Genomic DNA, 23,447 nt, shown 5'->3' on the forward strand with positions numbered 1-23,447 from the left:
TTGCTCCTACGTATACATCTACAAGATGGGAGAACGACACATCCAGCCTCCCAGGGCTGAGGGGGGTGTGAGCATGAGCCCAGGCACAAGCCCTGCCCAGTGCAGCTGTCTTGTAATTTTTTTTCATTCCCAGTCAATGTTCTGGTGGTGAAGTGATGCATGCTGCCAGGGGCTGGGACTCCATCTCCTCCACCCCTGACAATCCTGCAGGGTTCTGCACTATGCCTCCCCCTTCAGTTTTACATGAAGCCCCAAGTTCCCCATGTGGAGTTTAAATGATAGGGGGGCTATCCAGGGGCTTGAGGCCTGTAGCCAAACACAACACCTATAAAGTTGTCCTCGTTTGTGCTCCCCTAGAGGTAGAGCCTGAGACAAACTTGAATGCAAGGAATTTATCTGGGAGGTGACTCCAGGAAGCCCCATAGGGGAAAGAGGGTGTGAGACAGAGAAGGGAAGGCAGCCCGCACAGGGTGTGTTGGTGAGCAGCTTCCCTATGGGTATAACTGGGATGCAGTTCCACGGAGGACCTCTGGGGTGCAGCAGAGAGCACTTACTCAGGTCATGTCACCCATGGTGGGGAGTTGGAGTATTTATCCTCCAGTGCCCATCAGTCATAGTCGAGGGCTGCTCCCAGAGGAGCTGTTAATTCCCTTATGCAGCTAGAGAAAGCCCCTGGGCAGAGTAACAAAGGTACACAGTCAAAATATGAGAGGATATGGGTAGGGCCCCAGCCGCACCTGTTAAAATACCAAAAGTGCCAGTGGAACCTGAACTCCTTTTAGACAACCATAAAACAACATCCATTTATTGAGCACCTACTATATACCGAACCCCACAGTCAGTGACTCACATTCATTATCAGATTGTTGTTATACCTTTATCTTCCGGAAGAGGGCCCTGAGGCCCAAGCAGTCCAACTCCGAGGACATTTGATTTGTACGTGCTGAAAGAATTTGATCCTGGGAAGCACAGATGCAAAGCCTGTGTCCTTCTCTGTGAGGCAGAGGGGCTGCCGCCGGGTCAGATACTCAGGGGAGAAGATGACTGCTCATAATGGGGCCCAAGCCCCGAGCTGGCCTCTGCTTTTGTGAGGTTGCTGGGAAGGCCTGTGTTTAGCATGGGTCCCACCAAGCCTTGAGGGAAGGGCCGTCTATTTGAACCAGACGCTTAGATCCAGGCAGGGGTGCTACTCGTTGTGGGCTCAAACTGTGAAATATTTCAGTATTTTTTTTAATATTTATTTATTTATTTGGTTGCACTGGGTCTTAGTTGTGGCAGGCAGGCTCCTTAGTTGTGGCATGCAAACTCTTAGTTGCGGCATGCATATTGGATCTAATTCCCTGACCAGGAATTGAACCCAGGCCCCCTTCATTGGGAGCGTGGAGTCTTAACCACCGCGTCCCCAGGAAGTCCCAATGTTTCAGTATTTTAACTACAGCATACTATATCTGTGTGTCCCACTTGAGCCAGAACCCAGCCCAGGGATATAGCAGTCAGGATAGCTCAAGTTAAGCTGTGGTAACAGACACAGCTTTGTTGCTCCAGTCAACAAAGGGTTTACTCAGAGACCCGGGCTCACTGAGCAGCCGTCATCTGGAACATTACCGGTCACCAGGTCCAGGGTTAAGAGAGTTCTGGCGGGTCCCGCGCTGGCCAGAAAGTGACTCATGCTGCCTCTGTTCACAACCCATTGGCTGTAACTAGATACACAACCTTATCTAACCACAAGGGGGCCAGGAAGTGTAGCCTCGTGTATGCCCAGAAGGCCTCTGCACCCTTGTTCCTATCCCCCTTCTCCAGATTAGGAAATGGAGGCACAGAGAGGTTAAGTCACTGACCCACAGCCACACAGCTGCATGGTAGCAGAGCTGGCACGTGACCCCAGAGGCTGCTGTCTTAGCAAGGGTGCTATGAGCACGGTCTTGATTCAGCAGGGTCCTGTCCATAGACTCTGGGCTTGCCCAGACCTGGGTTCAAATCCTGACGCTTCACCTCTGTGCTGCCTGAGGTGAGCATCTTTGCTCTCTGAGCCCCAGTCGCCTTGTATAAAATGGGTGATAAATCTTCCTTCCGAGAGTCTTCATGAGGACCACAGTGACGTCATTTAGGAAGCATCTGAGGTCTCAGAGAGCCCTTGGAACTGTTGGAGAAACAGGGCACAGCCCAGAAAGGCAGCCCTCCCCCGCAATAGAGCTGAAGCGGCGCCCGGAGACCCCCCTCTGGGGCCAAGCAAGCCGTGGGAAGGCTTGGGGGTCCCAGGGAGGGGGGACTCAGAACAGATGATACTGAGAAGCCCATCCAGCAACATTTTGCTGTTTGAATGACTGTAACTGTCCCGGGCACTTGACTGGTCTGCAGCTGTGCCCCTAACGGGCCCCCCGGGCTGGACTTGGGGGTCAGCCATGGAGCCCTATGTTGGCATCTCTATTTTGTGGGTCCCCGTTCTAGAATTATTTCCGCGATGCCTGGAACATCTTCGACTTTGTGACTGTTCTGGGCAGCATCACCGACATCCTGGTGACCGAGTTTGGGGTAAGTTTCCCGCCGGCTTCTCTCTGGGCAGTTCCTGGCTGGGCTGGGAGGGGCGAGGAAGAGGTCATCAAGAAGCAGTGGGTCCCGACAGCCACAGCTGGCTCAAGCCAGCGCTTGACCATGACCAAAGAGGGAGGATTGGGGCCCCTGGGAGCAAGGGCAGCCCCTCAAGAGGGTGACATGGGGAGACGGGGATGTCCGAAACCACCGCCGTGGGGCTAGCGCTGCAACGTGAACTTCCCGGCCTCTTGGCTACCGACTTATGATTCAATAATGTGGATGAGCTCATTGAGAAAACTGAGACACTTAAAGGATCCCAAGGCTGAGCCCCACCCCCCAAACACCACACAGTGTTGGGGGCCCAGAGGGAACCAGCTTCAAGTCCATTCTGCTTGAACTAACCACGTTCTGGCTCACGGGGAGGAGGGAGCCACGGCCCTTGGGTTAACGGGGGGACACGATTCCCGGGACCTTAGGAGGGTCCCTGGGACATGTGTCTTCCTCTATCCCCAGGCCTGGGAGGTTCCCAACATGGAGGGGGGCGGGTCTCTGGACCTCGCCATGGTGGCCCCTCACAGGGCCACATCGTCTGGAAGACACAGGTCCCAGAGCTCCTGCCTCACACCCCCTCCCTGGCCATTTGCCAGCGAGCCTAGGCTTGAGGGCCCTCAGGAGGCTGTGGGGAGGATAGGAGGTCCTCACAGGCGAAGCAAAAGGGCAGAGGGTCAGAGCCAAGGGCCGGGGGTGGTAACAACCTTGTCATAACGACAATAATAAAAGCTGACAGGGACGGCCAGGCACTGTGCCAAGCGCTTTATGTGGATTGGCTCGTCGTACAGGTCGGGGGCTCAGGATAAAAAAGAATTCCTTTAGAGGGTTCCACTGAAGGGATCCCAAAGCAGAGACTAGTCAGAGAGTGGAGGGGAAGGGGCCCAGCGCCCACCCACCGTGGGGAGCTGTTACCTGCCCAGGTGCCGAACTCAGAGAGGGGCCGCCTGGTGGGAGCTGTGAACATGGAGGGACAGAGCTCCTGCCCGAGACAGCGCCAAAGCTGGCGTGGAGGATCGGGGGAGAAACACCCCTACCTTCCTCTCCTCCCACCCTCTATCTCCTGCCAGCCACTTCCATTGGCCAAGACCGGCCAGAAAGGAGCCAGAAGGCCAGAGAGCCAGGATGATGCTCAGAACAGGCAGAGGAGAGCAGAGGATAGATCTGGGTGGGGTGGGGCCCGAAGAAGAGGGTGTTGCCCCATTTCACAGATGAGGAAACTGACGCTCAATGCTGAAGAGAATGAGGGACCTACTTAAAGTCGTGCAGCCAGACCTGGTGACTCCTGAGGGCACACTGGTGTTCCCTGGGGTGTCCCTAACTGAGCCCCCAGCAGCAAAGGGATCAACTGGCCCACTCTTCTATCCTGGAAGCCTGATAGGATTGGGAAGCTACGCAGAAGAGGGGCCATTCTCTGACGCATCCCCCATACCCCCACCCGAGTGGTATCTTGGCCACAATTCTTTGCCTTCATCTTCAGTGAACCAGAAGTTCCCCCTTCCCCCGTCTCACCCCTGACACCTTCCTCTAGAGAGGTCATGCCCAGCTGTGGGCTATCCCCATTGGGGTTGCCCCGACCCGGCCACTGTCCCCTGGCAGAGGGCCAGAGCTTAGACCTCATCTTCTGTCCTAAGTTTCTAAGAGATCTGGAGCTTCTGCTGGCAGTCAAAGCATCTTGCCATACAGCTGAAGACAAGACAGCTTTGAACCAATATCCCTCTGGGTCAAGAGGTGAGAGGGTGACCCACCACCCCAGTCGGGCAGGTAGAGGAAGTTGATCGAAGCTCTAGTTGCCAGTAAGAGATCTGTAGGACTGGACCCCAACGGCTTGTTCTCCTGGCTGCAAGATATGGGAGGGCAGGAGAATGGGGCACGGAATCCACTTCAGGGATATCAGGACTGTTGCAGTAGTCAAACAGCCCTCCCCTATGAGCTGTTTGACCCTGGGTAACTTGTATTACCTCTTCTCGTCCTGTGTTTGGGACTGACCTTCATAACCAACCTCATCAGACCCTTGCAAGCCTCACATTCATTCATGCAGTCATAGAAGCATGCATTAAGCACCTGCTGTATGCCAGGCATTGTTAGAGGTGCCGGGAACAGAGCAAAACAGACAAGAACGCCTGCCGCCAGGAGGCTGACATTCCAGGGCAAGAGATGGCAACTTTGAGCAAATCAGAGCGATTGACGTAAAGTGCTTGGCACAGAACCTGCCAGGAATTAGTTCACGAATAGTGGTGATTATTATTGCTGTTGCTGTTATGACTGTGCATGTACTTGGATTGCAGTTTGTTAGGCAGTCCCTCAGCCCTGAATTATAATCATTTGGCGGGAAAGCTAGAGGGTGGGCATTTGGACCCTTTTAGGAGGATAAACACCCGACCTGGAGGTGGGGAAGGTTTGCCCTGCTAGGCAAGGAGCCTTCAGCAGCCCCTTTCTGCCTCCCAGGTAAGCCCACTGAGTCTGAGGCCAGACAGAGCTCAGCCAGGCTGAGGCGAGGGGAACCAGACCATAGGGAGGGCAAGGCCCCAGGGTTTCGGGGGAGGGGGAGAGGGTGTGAGGCCCACCGGGCCTCAGCTGCCACCCACAAGTGGCTGGGGTGACGTGGGTTTGCCCTGCGTGCGATGGATAATGACTGTGTTTCTTGTCTTGTCTCTTTTCATGCCTGCTCTTTAAACTGTATATTGGCACAACGCCGTCTGAAAAACTCATCCAATCAAAATGCACTATGAAATTCATTTGTTCATCCATGACGTGGTCTGTGTGTTCATACACCAATGACTATCTCCCAACCCACCACCACCACCCCCACTCCCCGCCCGGGAACCGAAACCCATTGGTTTTTTTGGCACTGGTTACAAATCAACCTAAAAAACGCTGAACACGCCTCCCCAACTGCCCCTGCCCGCCTGCTCCCCTTCCATCTTCAACATCTGCATCTAGAATCCGGTTGGTCTTACTTCTTTCTGAAGTCTAAATGCCTTACATTAACTGTGAACGCATCTTCTCGCATCAGCACTGCATGTCACGCCCTGGGCTTTCTAAACTTGGACTGCCTGATGCACTCCCCTATCCCCACCCCCGTATGTCTGTCCATCTCTCCAAACCCTCCCGACCTGCCCCCCCTCCTTGTTCCTGCAACCTCTCTTCCTCTGGTTGGTATTGGGTTCTGAATTAGGGTTTTCTGTTTGGGTTGGCTTGTGTCTTCTGCAGAGAAAAGGATGGGTTTGCCCCATGCAACACCTCCAACAGGACAGGTTGGCTGGCTGAGTCTCCCACCCCATTCCTTACACACAGCCCTGTACTCAGAGCCATCAGGCACTCTCTCACACCACTCCTGTCTCCCTGGTTAACTCCATGGATCCCGGGGCCCCAGGAAAGCTCCAACAGTCCTCACCCCGTTCGAAGCCCACGAGCTCTTCGTGCTTGACCAGCAGCGACGTAAATCTCCAAGTCCGATGGAGGAGGTCTGAGGGCCTTGCAATGTGCAGGCAAAGACGCTCAAATGAGGGGGACTCAGAATGGCCAGAACCGATTCTGGCTGAACGGCCGGGACTCAGGTCTGGCTGCTTCCAGATGGACCGGCCGGCTGGCGCCCTCTCCTGGAGCCCTGATCTGCGTGCACTCCTGTTCCCCGCCCCCCACCCAGACACGGTCACTAAACACATGTGCTCTCTCCTCTCTCCTGTTCAGTCTCTGACTCTCATTCCCTCTTTCTCTCTGTCTCTGTCTCTCTGTCTCCCTTTCTTTTTTTGCTCTTGCAATCTCCCTCTCTTGATCCTCCCCCACCCCCTGACACACACACACACACACACACACACACACACACACACACACAAACACACATACTATCCCTCCCTTCTGTTATATCCATCCACCCTGCAAACCCACACCCACACCCTGGATGCACCGTGTCCATCCCTCCCTCGCCTCACTTATTCGGCTCTCTGCACACTTGCACACTCCTTACTCTGTTAAATCCCACCTGCCTCTGCCCCTCCCCCACCATCCTCTGAGCCCCTTTGAAGGACCCGCAATGGCATCTTTGCACCGGGATCCCTCCCCTGCTAGCCATACACAAGACATTCATCCACCAAACATTGAATGAGCCCCAATTCAGTGCCACAGATGGAGGGTTGGGCAGAAGGGGACACCATCACTGCCCCCACCCCCTGTGTCACCTACAGTCAGGCGGGGGGAGGCAGGCATTGGTCAAATAACCCCTGAAACCCACTTGAAATTGTAACTGTGTTGCAAGCTGAAGGATGAGCAGCGTGAACAAGGTGGAGAGGGGGAGAAAAGGGCATTTGAGGCCCGGGATAGCATGTGCAAAAGTCCTGTGGCAGGTCGGAGCACGCAGGGGTCAGGGTCTGCCAGTGAGAGGGTGTGGCTGGAGCAAAGAGCAGAGGAAGGCTGACCCAGAGAAAGTGAAGACGGCAGAAGGGGACAGGACCTTGGGGCCTTGTTGTGGGAGCCTGGGAGGATTTGAAGCAGGGGAGGCGTGATCGGAAGTGCGGTTAGACCAGACCCTGCAGCTGCAGAGCAGGGAGTGGGTAGGCAGCAGGCTGGGCTGGAAGTGAGCACCAGGAATCCCAAGGAGAGATGACAGCAGAGGAAGCAGGAGCAATGTGAGGACTGGCCGTCTGAGCAGGAATCTCTCCAGGACCTGGAGAAGGGTTGGGTCTGGGCTCGTGGGGAGAGAGGTGCCTGGAGGACTTGAGTCTGGCTTGAACTGGGAGATGGAAGTTAGGGAATGCCAGGAGAGGGCCAGGTTAGGGGAATAGCACAAGTGTGGGCACAGTGGGCTTGAAGTGCCCTGAAGGGCACCCCAGAAGAAGTCAGGTGGGCAGTGGGTTAATGGGTCTGGAGTGCAGAGGCAACATCTGGGCTGGAAGTGGGGTCTGCGAGTGCAGGACTTCTCTGGAGCCCTCAGGAGGGTGGTCTCCATGTCCTTCTGAGTACTCGCACCCCTGAACACAGCAAGCCCTCCAGGGCCCACATCACTCCCCTTCAGCCTAGAACCAGGAAGCACTGGGCAGGGTTGGAGGAGAGGACAGCTATTCCTTCCTGGCTGTGGACAAAAAGATGGAAGCTAGGAAGAAAGTCAGAAGTCCTAGGAGCACTTGAAGGACTCTATGCAAACCCAGGAAGAGATGGGGGGGGTGGATGAGGGCAGACTAGAACCTTCCCCTGCCCTGTCACCTCTTTCATTTCCACCCCTACTTCCCCCGTGTGTCTCCTGTCTCCCTGGCCCCAAGAAGGGCAGCATGCTCTCTGCACGCGTCTCCCTGCAAACCCCCCTTCTTTCTCCTGCATGGTAGCAGTCCCTACCGCCCCGCTCTGCCCCGAGCCCCCAGAGGCTGCTTCCAGGGCCCGCCTGACTTTGCATGAGTCCACATGTTATGCCCCGCCCCATGAAGGGATGGCTTGTACTCTGGGGATGGACGGGAGGGGACTGGGGACACCTGGGCCATCGGCCCTGTCCCCAGATGGAGCTGGGTGGCCAAGCAGGGCTGGGAGTCAGGTCAACAGGGCACAGAGGGTGACTGTCACCCAAGCTGAGTCTGGGGGTTGATTCGAGGCGCTTGAGAGATTCTCACAGTGGTTAGGCCCAAATGTGGTCAGGGTAGGAGCCCCACACCCCTCCCCCATCCTAGAGGCCTAAGAGTCAACTGATGTGTCCCAGAGAGCACCCTAGACTTTTCCAGAAAACCCAGAGGCCTCCTGCCGACCTCAGAAATTCCTTGACACCCCTCTCTGTGTCTCTCAGCTCCCAGGTCAGAGCTGGCTAGATCCAGTGGCTGGGAAGCCCTCAGGAACCACCAAACAGGATGCCCATATAATTCACTGTCCAAACTCTTGAGACCGAAAGTGGTGCTGTGACTGTTGGGGCAACCTGTACGATCACCCCTGTGCCCTTTGCTGGGTGAGAGCTAGGCCAGTTTCAACGTTGCTACGTGGCCTGTATCTAGCACTCCTCCAAGACCCCTTAAGGCCCCTTTGCCTCCAACCCACCAATCAGTGGTGGTTTCCATGCCTACCTGAAGCAGGAGTCTCAAACTCAGATGCCTCTGGGGACCAAGCAGATGCCGTAAGCCAAGAAACCGGTTCCATTTCTAGTATGTGGGAACCTTGGCAAACTGGAGGAGACGTGGCCCACTTCACGGCGGGCAGCCACATCTGTGCCTCAAGTAACTGCTACCCGTGGAGGCAGCCTCAGGGTTGCCTGAAAGCCAGATGTGGGGGCAAAATCTGACTTTTAAACGCTAGGAGCTATTTTTAATTTCTAAAGGAAAACTGCTCAGGCCCAACAACATAGTTTCGTTGGCCAGATTTGGCCCATTCATGACTTCTAGCCTCCAGTACCCCACCAGAGGCCCCAGCAGACAAGCCCCTGGACAGTCACGTAAGACCCACCGTCTCCATCGCTGTCTCCCCACCCCTACCCCTACCTGGGGTTCTTCTGGCTCGGGAGGGAGGAGGTAGAGGCAGTGACTAGACAGGGGGCCTTTGAGCAGAGGCAGGGTCCACCCAGGGAGGTCCTGGGGGCAGGGACAGCCCCACCTCCCGGCCCCCAGCACCGGCCCCTCGGTGGGCCCGGGCTGACGGCGCGCTCACCCACCCACGGGCGCTGCGTACTTCCTGCTTCCTGCAGGCCTGGTCCCGTGCTACTCCACCCAGCTCCAGAAGCTGAGAAGCCATCCCTGAAAGGGGGGAAAGGGCCCCAAATGCATCTTCTCCGACTCAGCGGGCAGCGAGGACTCGCCCTGCAGCCGAACAGCCCCAGCTCCCTCCCGTCCTCCCCATTCCCGCTCGCCAAGGGGGTAAGAAAAGATGCTCTTCCGCTTCTCCAATTGGCTTGAGCCACTGCTCCTCTTGGCCGTGGGGTGAGGTCAGGGCGGGCAGGAGAGGGTGGGCAGCTCAGCAGGGCAGGGCAGGGTGCCCGGCGAGTCCCACGACAGATGCATTTCTGGCCCGGAGCGTAACGTGCCCTCGGAACCCACACATGTCCACCAGGCCTGAGCGTGCTGACTGCCCCCACCCCGCCCTGGTGTTTGTGCATCGTACACGTGTGATGGATTCGGTGACTTGACCCGCTTGTGTCCTATTGTCTCAGTGCATTTGGTTGTTGGGAGAAACAAAAACCATCTCGGATTTTTTTCCTGATTGGATGACTCGGATATATTTTCTTTTCCTTGTTCTTTTGTTATTTCTTCCCCGACCCGACCCACCCACATTCCTTTCTCTTCCTTCCTTTTTCTTTCCTTTCCCCGTTGAGGGTGGGGCTGGCAGGGAGGGTTTATGCCTTTGAGTTGATGCCTTTTCCTCCCTTCTCACCCTTTCTCTTCCCCACACCCCACTTCGTTTTTTTCGAGTTTTTTCCTCCGCACCATTGCATTAATAGTGCTTTCTCTCCTCTCGCTCCTTATTTGGGGTCTGGCTTGCTTTTTCCTGTTGGTTGGCTTCATGTAGGGGCCTCTGTGAGTGGTGACAGCTCTGAGCCCCTGGGGGTGGGTGGATGGTCACCCCTCTTTCTCCGTCTCCCCAGAATAACTTCATCAACCTGAGCTTCCTGCGCCTCTTCCGAGCGGCCCGGCTCATCAAACTCCTCCGTCAGGGTTACACCATCCGGATTCTTCTCTGGACCTTTGTGCAGTCCTTCAAGGTGAGCCCCTGGCCCTGCCTCCAGCCCAGGGCTGAGAAGAAAAATCAGGATCCCCCCACCCTGACCTGCTCTGGCTGAATCTATAGACCAGGGGGAAATGCCTCTATGATACACCTCGCTGAGAATGTGTTATAGGCAGGGGTCTTGTCTAACTTCCTGCCCTGGTGTGTCGTGAGAGCTCCAAGGGGAATCTCCCAGAGCCACCAAAGAGGCCCACCAACCCTGACACCACTGGGGCACAGCATGCGGCCACCCCATGGGGGTGGAGAACTGGGACAAATGAAGGAAACAGTGTGGATAAGGGGCCCCCAGCACTATTCTTAATTGCCTTCCTTCCCACCAGGCCCTGCCCTATGTCTGTCTGCTGATTGCCATGCTTTTCTTCATCTACGCCATCATTGGGATGCAGGTGCGTGCCAGCCCCCCTAATGTTCCCAGAGCGCTCCCAAGGAGGGCCACTGCCCTTAGGTGGGGGTGGGTTAAGGGAGCCCAGTTCAGAGAGGCAGCCCTGAAGGTTGAGTGGAGTTTTCCCGGAGCCACTAGGGGGCGTGGCCACCCCTAGTCATCACCATCTAATTCCCCAGGTGTTTGGCAACATCGGCATCGACGTAGAGGATGAGGACAGTGACGAGGATGAATTCCAAATCACTGAGCACAATAACTTCCGGACCTTCTTCCAGGCCCTCATGCTTCTCTTCCGGTGAGAGGGGGGCACACTTTCATCCTTCTCTTCTGGTGGTGGTGGGGGGGGCATGCCCTCAACCTTCTGTTCCACTGAGGTTTGGAGTGGGCATGGGGGACCAAGGGACCCTGGCAGGGCAGGAGCTGAAGGCCCTGGGACGTAAACATGAAGGCATTTTCAGGCATTATCTCACTGAATCCTCCTGAGCATCCCGTCTAGAGATTCTTGGCAACCACACCTGACAGGTGAGGAAAAAGGCTTATAGACTCTGAATAGACGCTGAGGCTTGATTCTTAATTCTGGCTGCACTTAGGGTTCCTTCATTCATTCATCAGAGGTTTATTGAGCACCTATTGTGTGCCAGGCACTGCTGTAAGTACTGGGAACAAAACAGAGACAACATTCTCTGCCCTCTGGGTGCTTCTATTCCCATGAGGGAGGCAGACAATCAATAATCAGATTATAGCAGATACTAGAAGGAGATAAAATTCAAGATTAAGAGGGACATGGAGGCACAAAAGAACAAATAATGTGTGATTCCACTCACATGAGGTACCCAAAATGGGCAAATTCTTAGGGGAAAAAACTAGAATCCATATTGTCAGGGGCTGGGAGAGGGGAATAGGAGGGAGTTATTGTTTAATGGGGTACAATTTTTCAGTTTGGGATGATCAAAAGGTTCTGGAGGTGGATAGCGGTGACGGTTGCATGGCACTGTAAATGTGCTTATTGCCATTGAATTATACAGTTAAAGGCTTAAAATTATTAAATTTTTGTATATTTTTGTCAAACGAAATTTTTTTCTCAAGTAACAACTGAAAAAAAAAAAAAAGGAAGGCTGATAGGTCACACCTCCCTTGAGGAGGGTGATATTTGAGAGAAATAGTTGAGAGAGGGAGCCATGTGGATATCTGGGGAAGGGTAGAGGGTACAGCAAGTGCAAAGGCCCTGAGGCAGGAGCATAGCTCTCATGTTGGAGGACAGCAAGGAGACCAGTGTGCCTGGAGCAGAGTAACCTGAGAAAGAAATAAGAAATGACAATCACCTAGAGAGAGGGAAGCTTTTGAAACATACCTATGTCTCCAGGCCACATCCCAAACCAGTTAAATCCAAGTCTGTGGGAGTGGGCCATTGGCATCAGCATTTTTAAAAAACATTCTCCTTGGGCTTTAATACACAGCAGCCAAGGATGAGAATCCCCCTCTCTGAGCTCCAAGAGGAAAAAAGTGATTTACCTGGGACTTGAACCAACACCAATCCAGCTCCAGAGCTTAAGCGTTTAACCTCAATGCTCTGCCTCCCTTGGGGGGCAGGGGGTGGTGGTGCTGGTGCCCAGAGATGGGTGCCCAGGTCCCTGATGCCCCCTCTCTGTCCTCAGGAGTGCCACTGGAGAGGCTTGGCACAACATCATGCTTTCCTGCCTCAGCGGTAAACCCTGTGATAAGAACTCTGGCATCCTGACTCATGAGTGCGGCAATGAATTTGCCTATTTTTACTTCGTTTCCTTCATCTTCCTCTGCTCATTTCTGGTGAGTCTGTGGACATGTGTGGGTGGGCTCCCTAGACCTGGCTCCCTCTCAGGGGTGTGGATGCTATAGAATGTGGCTGTGTTGCACACTTTCTCCCTCCAAGCCTGGGCCAGCCCAGGATTAGGTTAACCACTGTTCCTCACCCTCGACACTGTTGACATCGGGATCTGCGTCATTCTCTGATGGAGGTTGTTCTGTGCATGCTAGGATGTTTGACAGTATCCCTGGCCTTGATCCACTAGATGCCAGTAGCACATGCCCCACTACCCTCCCAGTTGTGACAACCAAAAATGTCTCCAGCCATTATCAAGTATCCCCTGGGGGAGGGAGCAGAATCTCCCCCATCTGAGACCCACTGGGTATGCTGAGGGAAAAACTAATGGAGCTCAGAGCTGGCCCCAGGACCCATCTAGCTGAGCTGTGGGAGACTCCCATCTGCCCTCTGAAAGGTGAGTGCCTTCCTCTGTACGATCAGGAGGCAGGAAAAAGTCAGCCACATAAACATTCTCTGGGAGCTGTGGGGCTTTGCAAAAAAATTGAATGGGTTTTCACTAGTAAAAGATAAGTTTGTCAAGAGGAGGACCCTCCTAGGACCAGAGACTATATAGCACTGCAAGACTGAAACAAGGAGGAATGAATATATCTATCAGGAACCTCCATCCTGCTCTCTCTGTCTCTCTCACTCTCTCTGGGGCCTCATCTCGGCAAATGTTTTTCGTTCTCCACTCTTCCTGGAGCAGTTTGAGCACAGTCAGAAGAACTATCTAAGTATTTCAAGCAGCGGGGATTTAATATAGGGACTGGCTACACAGGCTTGAAAGAGCAAACAGAGAACACTGAAGTCACCAGGGATTAACAACTGCAGGAAGGCCAGGGCTGGGGTATTAAAAGGAAAAGAAGGTGTTACTAACCATCCCAGCTGCCCCTGGAACCCCTGAGGGAGTGCTGGCACCCTAGCTGTCTGCTGTCCCTGGACAACTGAAGACAGTTTCCTGTGGCTACTGTCACAAAGAACCACAAACGTGGTGGCTTAAAACAACCAAAATGTATCCTCTCACAGTTCTGGAGGCTAGAAGTCTGACCACAGTGTTGGCAGGGTCATGATCCCTCCAGAGCCTCTAGGATAGGATCCTTCCTGGCCTCTTCCAGCTTCTGGTGGCCACAGGTGGTGTTCCTTAGTCTGTGGCAGCATCACTCCAATCACTGCCTCTGTCATCACATGGTCTTCTCCGTGTGTGTCTGTGTCCAGATTTCCCTCTTATGAGGACAGCAGTCATATTGAATTTAGCCGACCTTAATCCAGTATGATCTCATCTTAACTTGATGACCCTTTTTTCAAATAAGGTCACATTCACAGGCACAGGGGGCCAGGATTTGAACATATCTTTTGGGGGCACACAGTCCAACCCACAGCACAGACCCATGTGGGAAGCAGAAGGAAGCTCCTCTCCTCCTTCTCTCTCCTCCCCAGGCTGGCCCCCTAACCGTGGCTCCTACTGGCAGGATGTAAGCTGCCCAGGGAGTGTGGAAGATGTTATTTTCAGAACTCAACCCAAGGACCAGCGTCCGTCAGCCAAAGCCCAACACATCCACCCTCTTCAGACCAGCAGTCGGTCTCACACTGAGAGACTTGCAGCCTAAGTCTCACAGCAACACACCCTCCAAGTCTAATGGCAACAGCCATTGACCTAGACGGTCCCTTGCCCAGTTCCAAATTCCCAGAAGAGAGTCTGAATGGGCCATCCTAGCTCCTGGTCAAATGACCACCCTTGTAGTATAAGACTTGACACAGTCTTATACTACATCCCATCTGGGAAGGGCAGGCACCCTAGAAGACATCTACAACCCTTGATCATCAGCCCTTCCTAGGCAGGAATTTTTGTTTAGTTCACTGCTGCATCCCCAACACCTAGGACAGTGACTGGCCCACAGCAGGTGCTCAATCAATATCACAAAATGATGAATTAAAAATAGAGTCACTAGCAGACATAGAGAAGGGGCTTGAGGACATGGTGGGGAGGGGAAGCTGGGGCGAAGTGAGAGTAGCATGGACATATATACACTACCAAAGGTAAAATAGATAAGCTAGTGGGAAGCAGCTGCATAGCACAGGGAGATCAGCTCGGTGCTCTGTGACCACCTAGAGGGGTGGGATAGGGAGGGTGGGAGGGAAGCTCAAGAGGGAGGGGATATGGGGATATATGTATGCATGTGGCTGATTCAGTTTGTTGTACAACAGAACCTAGCACAGCACTGTGAAGCAATTATACTCCAATAACGATGTATATAAAAGAAATAGAGTCACGGAAGTTAGGGACACCTAGAATTACAGGTCATTTATTAACACCTACTATGTTTACTTCTACACATTTGCTTGATACCTACTGTGTGCCGGGCCTTATACTAGGCCCTGGGGATATAAGGAGAGAACATATTTCTCTCAGTTTGCAGGGGTGTTGGGCAGACAAGTCAGGAGACAGTAGCAATACAATCTGATATGTGCTTTGGTAGGGGAGACTCAGACTGAAGGAAGGAAGATTTCAAAGAGTGGCCCTCAGGGACTGTGGGCAGGGCTTAGACCATGTATTGATCAAATTGGTTGCAAGTAACAGAAATTCAACCGAAACTGACAAGTGAAATATGCAGTTCACTAACTGATATAACTGAAAAGTCCAGATGAGGCTGGATCCAGGCAATAGCAGACCCTGTCCTCTTTGCTGTTCTCCTTCACACTGGCTTTATTCTCAAACTTTCTCCCTATAAAGGGAAGATGGCTGCCAGAGTGCCAGCAAAAATCCCAAGGAAGGCTCTCATTGGCCACCTTGGGTAATGTGCCCCTCCCTAACCAATCACAAGGTCATGTGACCACCACCTGTGCAGCCAGCCACACCCAACAACAGCATCTAAGTATAAGGGCAGGGGTTTCCCCAGATGCTATTATCCAAAGGGAGGAAAATGATGTCCACTGAGGGAGCAACATTCACTAAGGCCTGAAGGCAAGACTGATGCAAGCACCCCATGTGCTAAAGGCTAGAAGAGCACATGACAAGGTGCTACAAGATGTAGACAAATGCAGGAAAATTCATCCATCCATCCATCGAAGAAATATTTGCTGAGTGCTTACTTTATGCTGAGGATGGAAACATGACAGGGTTCTGGCCCATTGGGGATCAAGTGTGGGAGGATTTGGGGTCATGGTGGTCCCCTTGGTGTTGGCCTCTATTTAACACAGCCTCTCTACCTCTCTCTCTGATTGTCTCTGTCCATCACTGTTGGTCTTTATCTCTTTGTATCTTTCTCTGTCTCCATCTTTATCTCTGTCTCTGTCTCTCTCCCCCATCTCCATTTCTCCATCTCTCTGTCTCTGGGCTCCTTCTGTGGGCATGTGTCTTTCCTCTATCTCCCCCATCTCTTTCTCTGACTACCTTTTCCCATTGTTATCTCCCTCCCTCTCTCCCTCTGGGCCTCTGTGTATATGTGTTTGGATGTGTCTCCCTCTCCCCCACCCATCTTGGCCCCTGGGGTCCCCACAGATGCTGAACCTTTTTGTTGCTGTCATCATGGACAACTTTGAGTACCTCACCCGAGATTCCTCCATCCTGGGTCCCCACCACCTGGATGAGTACGTGCGTGTCTGGGCCGAGTACGACCCCGCAGCGTGGTAAGCAGTCACCCCAAATCCTCCAGCCACATCACCCACCTTTCTCTGGCACTGGAGCACAGTCTAGGTCAGGATCCAGACCTTGGGGTGTTGGCTCCCTGGAGAGCCAGCAGGGATTTCAGGAGGATCAGTCTAGAAAAAAAAAAGATGAGAATCAGCACCCTTACACATCCTGGATTAAATGATTTGGGTACCACTGCTGCCCAAACCCCAGGTTTTCTGGGAGACGAGGGAGGGGATCCACCATGAGTTCACCTCCTATGAGTCTCTCCTGCCCCCGCCACTGTGAGGCTTCCAGATGGTGAGGACACGTTATCCAGGCCCCAGGAAGGAAGCCAGAGGCCTCTCAGCCTCATTTCTCCTGGCAGTATGGGGAGAAGGGCTGGTTTAGTAACCTTGGCAGACAGAATTGGCTGCAAGATCAGAGTGGTGGAACCCAGCTCCCATTGCGATCCCAGGACCCTGGAGCAGGTGGTCACACAAGGCCAGGGGAGAGGACACAGAACCTTGCTGGTCCTTGCATCTTCATGGTCACGAAGGGAGTGAGCTCTCCCACCTCCGTAGGCACAAGAGTGCCCCCTCCTGGTTGACAGGTGATGGTTTCCAAGGGTGGTCTCCACCCTGCTCAAGTGTATTGAGTGCCCGCTCAACACCAAGCCCTTGCAGGATGCTCAGAGGTGCCATCCTGATGCTCAGAGCCCACCAACCACAAACTGAGGATTCTAGTTCAGGCTGAGCTTGGGGCCTGAGAAAGCATTAAATGGGGGCCCTCGGTAGCCTGAACACTAGAGGGGAGCCTCATGAGGAAGGTGGGGTGGAGTCGATCCTTGCCATTCTTTCAGCCCCGGACAACCCTCCATGAGACCAAGAGGCTGGGGTGAGCTGCGGGGCTGGGGCTTGACTTTCAGCTGGTTCCTAACTCTTCCTCTTTTGATTTTAGGTCACAGCAGTTGGATGCTGTCCCCCTGTCCTCTATTCCACGAGCCCCCCCAGCCCCCAGTGTAGCCCATCCAGATTGTGGAAGAGGGAGACACAGAGAGCCCTGGGGGAGGTTCCCCCAGCCCAGAGCTCCCAACCCACTCCAAATGAAACCCTCTGCCCCAGGGTCTGTGAGTGTCTGGGAACATCTCAGGGACCTTCACTCATCCCACATCTCCCCTATTCTAAGCCAGGGGGTCCCCAGCCCCTGGCATCATGACCTCACTGTGTGCACGGGGAGCCAGTGTGAACGCAGCTTAACCCCGTGCCTCCACTAATCCCCTCTCTTCTCCTTTCAGCGGTCGGATTCATTATAAGGATATGTACAGTTTATTGCGCGTAATATCTCCCCCTCTCGGCTTAGGCAAGAAATGTCCTCATAGGGTTGCTTGCAAGGTTTGATTTCCACTAAAACCTGCTAGCATCCATGGAATGAGTGTGGCTTGGGGTTCTTCAATATATATATTTCATATATATATATATATTTATATATAATCTAAAAAACAGAGCCATCTCTCTCTTTTGCACTAAACTAGAAAACTTAGCCAACAGAATGCAGTCACATAGACTTGACGAAGCATGGAACATATATCTCTCCGTTCCCTTCAGCCATTTCTGCTTGCTCTTAGCTGAAGCTGCCCATCCCGGGGTCTCAACGGCACCCCAAATCAGACACATCCGGGGGGACTGTAACTTTGCATTGACCCCGCCCCCACCATCTCCTCCACTCTCCCCTCCTCCACCCTTCGCCTCCCAAAGCCCCCAGCCCTCCTTCCACTGCCCTGGCCCCTCTTCCCCATCTAGGCCCCCTCAGAGACCAGCCTCAGCCAAACCAGAGAACTTGACCCAGTTTTTTAAATGACACTGAACCAAAGCGTTGCTTCCAAGTGAGAAGCCCCCACTTCCGTCCACATTCCACCAGAACCATAGCCCAGAGTCAAAAGTGAATCTGACTTTTCTCTTCTCTCTCTCTCTCTCCCTGCTCGTAAGCAGTGAAATAATGTTTTTTTTAATTACCTCTTCCATTTTTTCCCTCCTCTTTTCCATTTATTTGAAATACCTATTTTATCGTTCTCTGCATCTTTCTCTCTCTATTTTTTCGGCTCGTGTGATTTTTTTGTTTTGCTTTTTTGGTTTTTTTTTTTTTTTGGTTGTTTTTTCTTTTTCCTTCCTTTTCTTCCCCTCCCTCCACCCACCCTTCTTTTGGTTCTCCGTTCCCACCCCCGTTTTTGTTTTCGGTGCTGCCAGGGGCCGCATGCCTTACCCGGACATGTATCAGATGCTGAGACACATGTCTCCGCCCCTGGGTCTGGGGAAGAAGTGTCCGGCCAGAGTAGCTTACAAGGTAGTCTAACCCTTGCCGACCACCAATGTCCGGGCACTGGGGATTTTTCAGTGCTGACCAGGAACAACCAGCCGAGTCTCTTTTTCCAGCATTACTGTTCTTTTTTTTCTTTTTCTTTTTTCCTTTTTTTCCCCTTTCCTCCTTGAGTAAATGAATCATGACCATCCCTTGATTCTAAGCAGTATACTGTGTCCGTCCTTTCTGATCAGTGTGTCTTGGTGTTTTGAGACTCTATTATGGCCGACACGCCGGGGGGAGGGTGAGGGGAGCCCCAGGTCCCCTCGCACCTGGTCCCCCAGGAACCAAATTGGACACCCTTTGGGAGGTGGGGGTCGCCAATGAGCCCAGAGCGGCCCCCATGCCCAGACCTGGGCAGGTGCCTTGCAGGGAGGGGCTTGGACCCCATCTTTTGTATCTTGAGCCCCCAGGTCTCACGGTCACACACACACGCCTGAAGCTGATCTCTGACCTAGGGCCTTGGGGGATCCAAGATTTCCCGGGGAGCACCCAGAGCCTCTCCTCCCCCGCCTCCCCCCTGGAGTTGCTTCCCCAGTCTTCCTGTCCTTAAGCCACCCATCTCCCTCCAAGACACCCCAACATGCCTCTCCATTGTTCCAGAGTGGGCAGGCGGGCCGCAGCTGGACCCCTGGACCGTGGCACCCTGACGCAGGCCATGCACGCTGCCTTGGCGGGGGCCTGGGGCGGGCAGGCACCATGGCCGACCGGGGGGGTGGTGCATGCTGTCTGAAGGAGCCGCCAGGCGGCTGGGCCGGGCCACCCCTCTAGACCCCGTCCCGGAATCTCCCTTGGCACCCAAGGACAGATGCTCTGTTCCCCCTAACTCATCCACTAGAAGTTCAGAGATGACCTTTACAGTCAGCCCCTCCCCCCCCAAAAAAAATGGTCCCATCATTCCATTCACCCATCCACCTTGGCCTCCTCTGTCTACAAGAGTCCTCCCTCCCCTCTGTCCATCCCATTTCTTCCTGCCTCGTGTAACCACCTCCCCACAACCTCATTCCTCGTCCTCTTCCCTCCATGAACTCCTTCTTCCCAGGCGAGACCAGGAGGTGGCCCCACCAGCCTTACTACCATGTACCTGTCGCTTCTCTAATTTTCTTTTGTCCTTCTCTTGGTCTCTCCTTGGCCGAGTGTGGGTGTGTGTGTGAGCGTGTGCAAGAGAGAGGGAGAGAGTGCCCTTCCCTTCCTGGTCTCTGTGCAGGGCTGCCACGGGTCCGTAAGGCACCTTTGTGCACATTTGAAATGAACATCCTTTGCACAGAACACTTTGTGGGAAAACAATTGGAATCCACCAGTGTGAGGAGAGCAAGACACTTTTCCACTATCAGCTGGGAAGTTGTCATTTAAATACACAAGTCCATGATTTCTAAGATGGGGAGCCCTTTGTGCAGTGCACAGCCTGCACAGCTGTGCACAGTGGCCCAGTGTGTATGTGTTTCTCTGTCTACCATCTCCCTCCCCACCCTGCCTCCACCCATCTCTTGTGTTCAGCTCTGAGTCTGCCATCCCCTTTGCCATCTCCAACCCTGTGTTTCCTGCTGACCCGTGTCTGAATCCTCTGGTGAACATCAGTCTCCATCTCCGTGCCCCCTCAGCCTGGGCTGGTGCACGCTAGCCCAGCATCCTCTCCCACGCCACCAAGCATGGGGGACAGAGCCCCTGCCTGGGATACAGGGAATCTTTTCTTCCCTGGGCCATGGGAACACCTCCCTCACCCCTTCCCCCTGCCATTGCACAGAGAGCCAAGATCCGGAAATGCCCCTGAGATACACTTTCCACGGAGCTATGAATGAGTCTCGAGATTCCGTCTGCATGCGCCCCTGTCCGCTGTTCTGTGTGTCATGGCCTCGCTGCATGTGCTGCGCGAGGGGCCCGCCCCATCAGCAGGGGGAGTCGCCTGCCTGCCGCTTCTCGGAGGAATGATGCGGTCTGTGGCCATCTGGTCTGGTCTGGGCCGAGCCAGGGGTTGGGGGTGGAGAGCCAGCGGCCCCCCCGGCGGCTGCGGCAATGGACCCCTCTGCCTGGCTGCTGCATGTCTGCTGCGATCTGGCTTGTACTCTTCTTCTTTGGGGTCAGAATGGAACGGAGCTGTCCAGAAGAACTCTGGGGCAGGGCAAGGATGTGGGCCAACCCTGGAAATGCCAGCCCTAGGGTCCAGCAGGCGGGCGAGGAACGGGCAGGGGCTCCGCAGCATAGGAGAGCCCCCAGTGCCCTCCCTGAGGGAGCCAGCGAGGGCAATCAGGAAATGGAACACCGGGACAGGTAACCTGAGGGTGGGGGGCACCCTAGCCGCTGCCTTCAGAGTTCTTCCTGGGGCTCCCTGGGTAGGGTGGGTCTGGCTCACGGGATCCGGGAGGGGTGCCTGGGAATGACTGCCCTTGCCTTTGGTTTTCTGTAGAGGCTCCTGCGGATGGATCTGCCTGTTGCCGATGACAACACCGTCCACTTCAATTCTACCCTCATGGCTCTGATCCGCACAGCCCTGGATATCAAGATCGCCAAGGGTAAGGGCAGGAACGGGAGCAGAGAGGTGGGGCAGGGTGGGTGGAGCCAGGGCCTCGGAGGGCTGAGCCGTTCACCTGCTCAGCAGATACTGAGAGCTTCCCTCCTGTGTGCCAGACGCCGCTCTAAGCCTGGAGGATTCGGGTTACACTTCCAGTGGCGGGGAGGCCTCCCCAGCAAGGTTGTGAAGGAGTCACGTGGATACCTGGGGGGGAAGCGCTCCAGACAGAGGGACCAGCGGGTGCAGAGCCCCTCCCCCCACCTGCGGCTATGTTGAACTGACTTGCACTCTGCTCATGGGGGTACCAAGCAGCCTCGAGAGCAGAGGAGGCACCTACTCCCTCTAACCACAGTGGAGAGAAGCTAGGAGGAGGCCTGATATAACTCATGTGAACACAGGGTGGCGGCTCGGAAGGAGGGGATATGGAATATTCAGATTCTGGATATTTCCTGGGAGTCAGGAGGACCAGATGCTGATGCATGGAATGTGGGGTGTGAGGGAAAGAGGCAACGAGGCCACCCCCAGGGGCTGGGGCCCCGGTGCGTGAAGGGTGGAGCTGCCGTGCCCTGAGACAGAAGAGATGGCAGGGGCAGGTTTGGGGCAAAGGGAGGGCAGGAGGTTGGTGTTGGAGGTGACACATGAAGATGGTGGCTAGGCAGGAGGCTATCCAACTTACACTTCTTGTGGAGGCCCCCCGAGAAGGTTCTGAAGGAAGTGAGGGGATGAGTCTTCCTGGCTGTGTTGAAGATGTAGCGTCAGGAGGCATCAGATGCTGGCAGCTTTTAAGCCAGGAGACTGGACGAGCTCTCCAAGGGGATGAGTGGATGGACAGACCCCCGAAGACTGAGCTTGGGGCCACCCCAGCATTAAAGGTGGCCAGGCAGGTGGGTGGAGACCAAGGCAACTCAGGCTCCTACAAGGCGTCGCCAGTGTGTCAGGTGCTGCCCAGCAGCTGAGGAAGATGAGGACCAAGAGTGACTAGCGGATCCTGTGCCGGGTCACCACTGGTCACTTTGACCAGGGCAGCTCTGGTGGAGGGGTCATGGCCCTCCTGCCTGGAGTGGGTTTCTGAGGCCTGGCGGTAGAGTGGATGTGACTTGACAGCTGACAGGACAGCAGGGCAGAGAGAGCAGCACATGCGCCACCAGAGAGAAGGAAGTTGGGAGAGTAGCTGGTGGAGGGCTGTGTCCATCGTCCAGAAGAGGGTTGGGAATCAGGGGCTGAAGAGAGAGGCCAGGACTCCACCCAGCTGAAGCCCCTGGGAGGCTATAAGGAAGGAAGACTGCACTTTAGGGACACATGTTCTTTCCAGGGCCCTGGGGAGAAGAGGGGGAGAAGGAGACAAGACTGGAAGTTGCTCGGAGTGGGGACATTCAGGGAAGGAGACCAGCAGCTTCCAGTGGGACAGTGCCCAGTGAAGGGGCGGGGCACGTTGAGGACAGACATTATGAGAGCCAGGAAACATGCAGATGAAGGTAGAGAGAGCAGAGGTGCCCCCAAATGGAGTGAGAAAGAATCAGGAGTGAGGCCGAGACTCAGGGGACAGCATAAGTGCCACTTGTCTCCACACAGCGTAAGTTTCTTTCTCATGCAACAAGTCAGAGGCAAGTGGTCCAGGCTTGCCAACATCTCGGTGCACATGACCAGTGGGGGCCCAGGTTCTGTCCACGTTGTGGCACTGCCTGCCCCAGACTGTTTGCTCATCAGCATGGTTGAAGCTGGTGGAGGTTCCAACCCAGGGAGGTGAGGAAGCAGAAGTGTGGGCAGCAGCTATCTTGTAATCACGTGGGAAAGTGGACTCACCTTGCCCACCCACCTTCCCTGTCCTCAACTGTAAACCTTGGCAGAAGACTTCACCCTCTCTGAGCCTCAGCACATGTATTAGCTAGCTATGCCGTGTAACAAATGACCATAAATTTAACAGCTTAAAACACACCTACTTATTAGCTCACAGTTAGGTAGGTCAGAAGTCCAGGTGGACTCAACTGGGCTCTCCGTTCAGGGTCTCACAAGGCCAAAATCAAGGTGGCGAGGCCACCTTCTCTAGAACTTCTCTGGAAGTTCCGAGGAAAAATTTACTCCAAAGCTCCTTTAGATGTTAGCAGAATTCAGTTCCTTGTGGCTGTAGGACTGAGGTCCCTGTTTCATTTCTGGCTTTTAGCCAGAGGTTACACTTAGCTCCCAGGGATGTATCTAATTCTTTATGTGCTCCAAATCATTCTAACTTCTTCTGCTGCCAAGAAAATGGTCTGGGGCTTCCCTGGTGGCGCAGTGGTTAAGAGTCTGCCTGCCAATGCAGGGGACACGGGTTCGTGCCCCGGTCCGGGAAGATCCCACATGCCGTGGAGCGGCTGGGCCTGTGAGCCATGGCCGCTGAGCCTGCGCGTCTGGAGCCTGTGTTCCGCAACGGGAGAGACCACAACAGTGAGAGGCCCGCGTACCGCAAAAAAAAAAAAAAAGAAAGAAAAGAAAATGGTCTGCT

General features: G+C 54.3%; 1 protein-coding gene across 2 annotated transcripts in view; it reads left to right on the forward strand.

Annotated features, from left to right (window-relative positions):
• The window catches only part of CACNA1A (calcium voltage-gated channel subunit alpha1 A), a 237,288-nt gene that overhangs the window by 199,608 nt on the left and 14,233 nt on the right, over positions 1–23,447 (forward strand). Inside the window, exons 31-38 of one of the 2 annotated variants that reach the window (XM_060007880.1) lie at positions 2,449–2,532; positions 10,130–10,246; positions 10,590–10,655; positions 10,831–10,946; positions 12,307–12,457; positions 15,991–16,118; positions 18,345–18,441; positions 20,861–20,966. In XM_060007880.1, the coding sequence (XP_059863863.1) occupies positions 2,449–2,532; positions 10,130–10,246; positions 10,590–10,655; positions 10,831–10,946; positions 12,307–12,457; positions 15,991–16,118; positions 18,345–18,441; positions 20,861–20,966 (865 nt within the window). Of the gene's footprint in view, positions 1–2,448; positions 2,533–10,129; positions 10,247–10,589; positions 10,656–10,830; positions 10,947–12,306; positions 12,458–15,990; positions 16,119–17,395; positions 17,493–18,344; positions 18,442–20,860; positions 20,967–23,447 lie in introns of both variants that reach the window. The other variant, XM_060007879.1, reaches the window with a different exon arrangement.

This window comes from Delphinus delphis, chromosome 3 (genome assembly GCF_949987515.2).
Source record: "Delphinus delphis chromosome 3, mDelDel1.2, whole genome shotgun sequence".
NCBI classification, from domain to species: domain Eukaryota; kingdom Metazoa; phylum Chordata; class Mammalia; order Artiodactyla; family Delphinidae; genus Delphinus; species Delphinus delphis.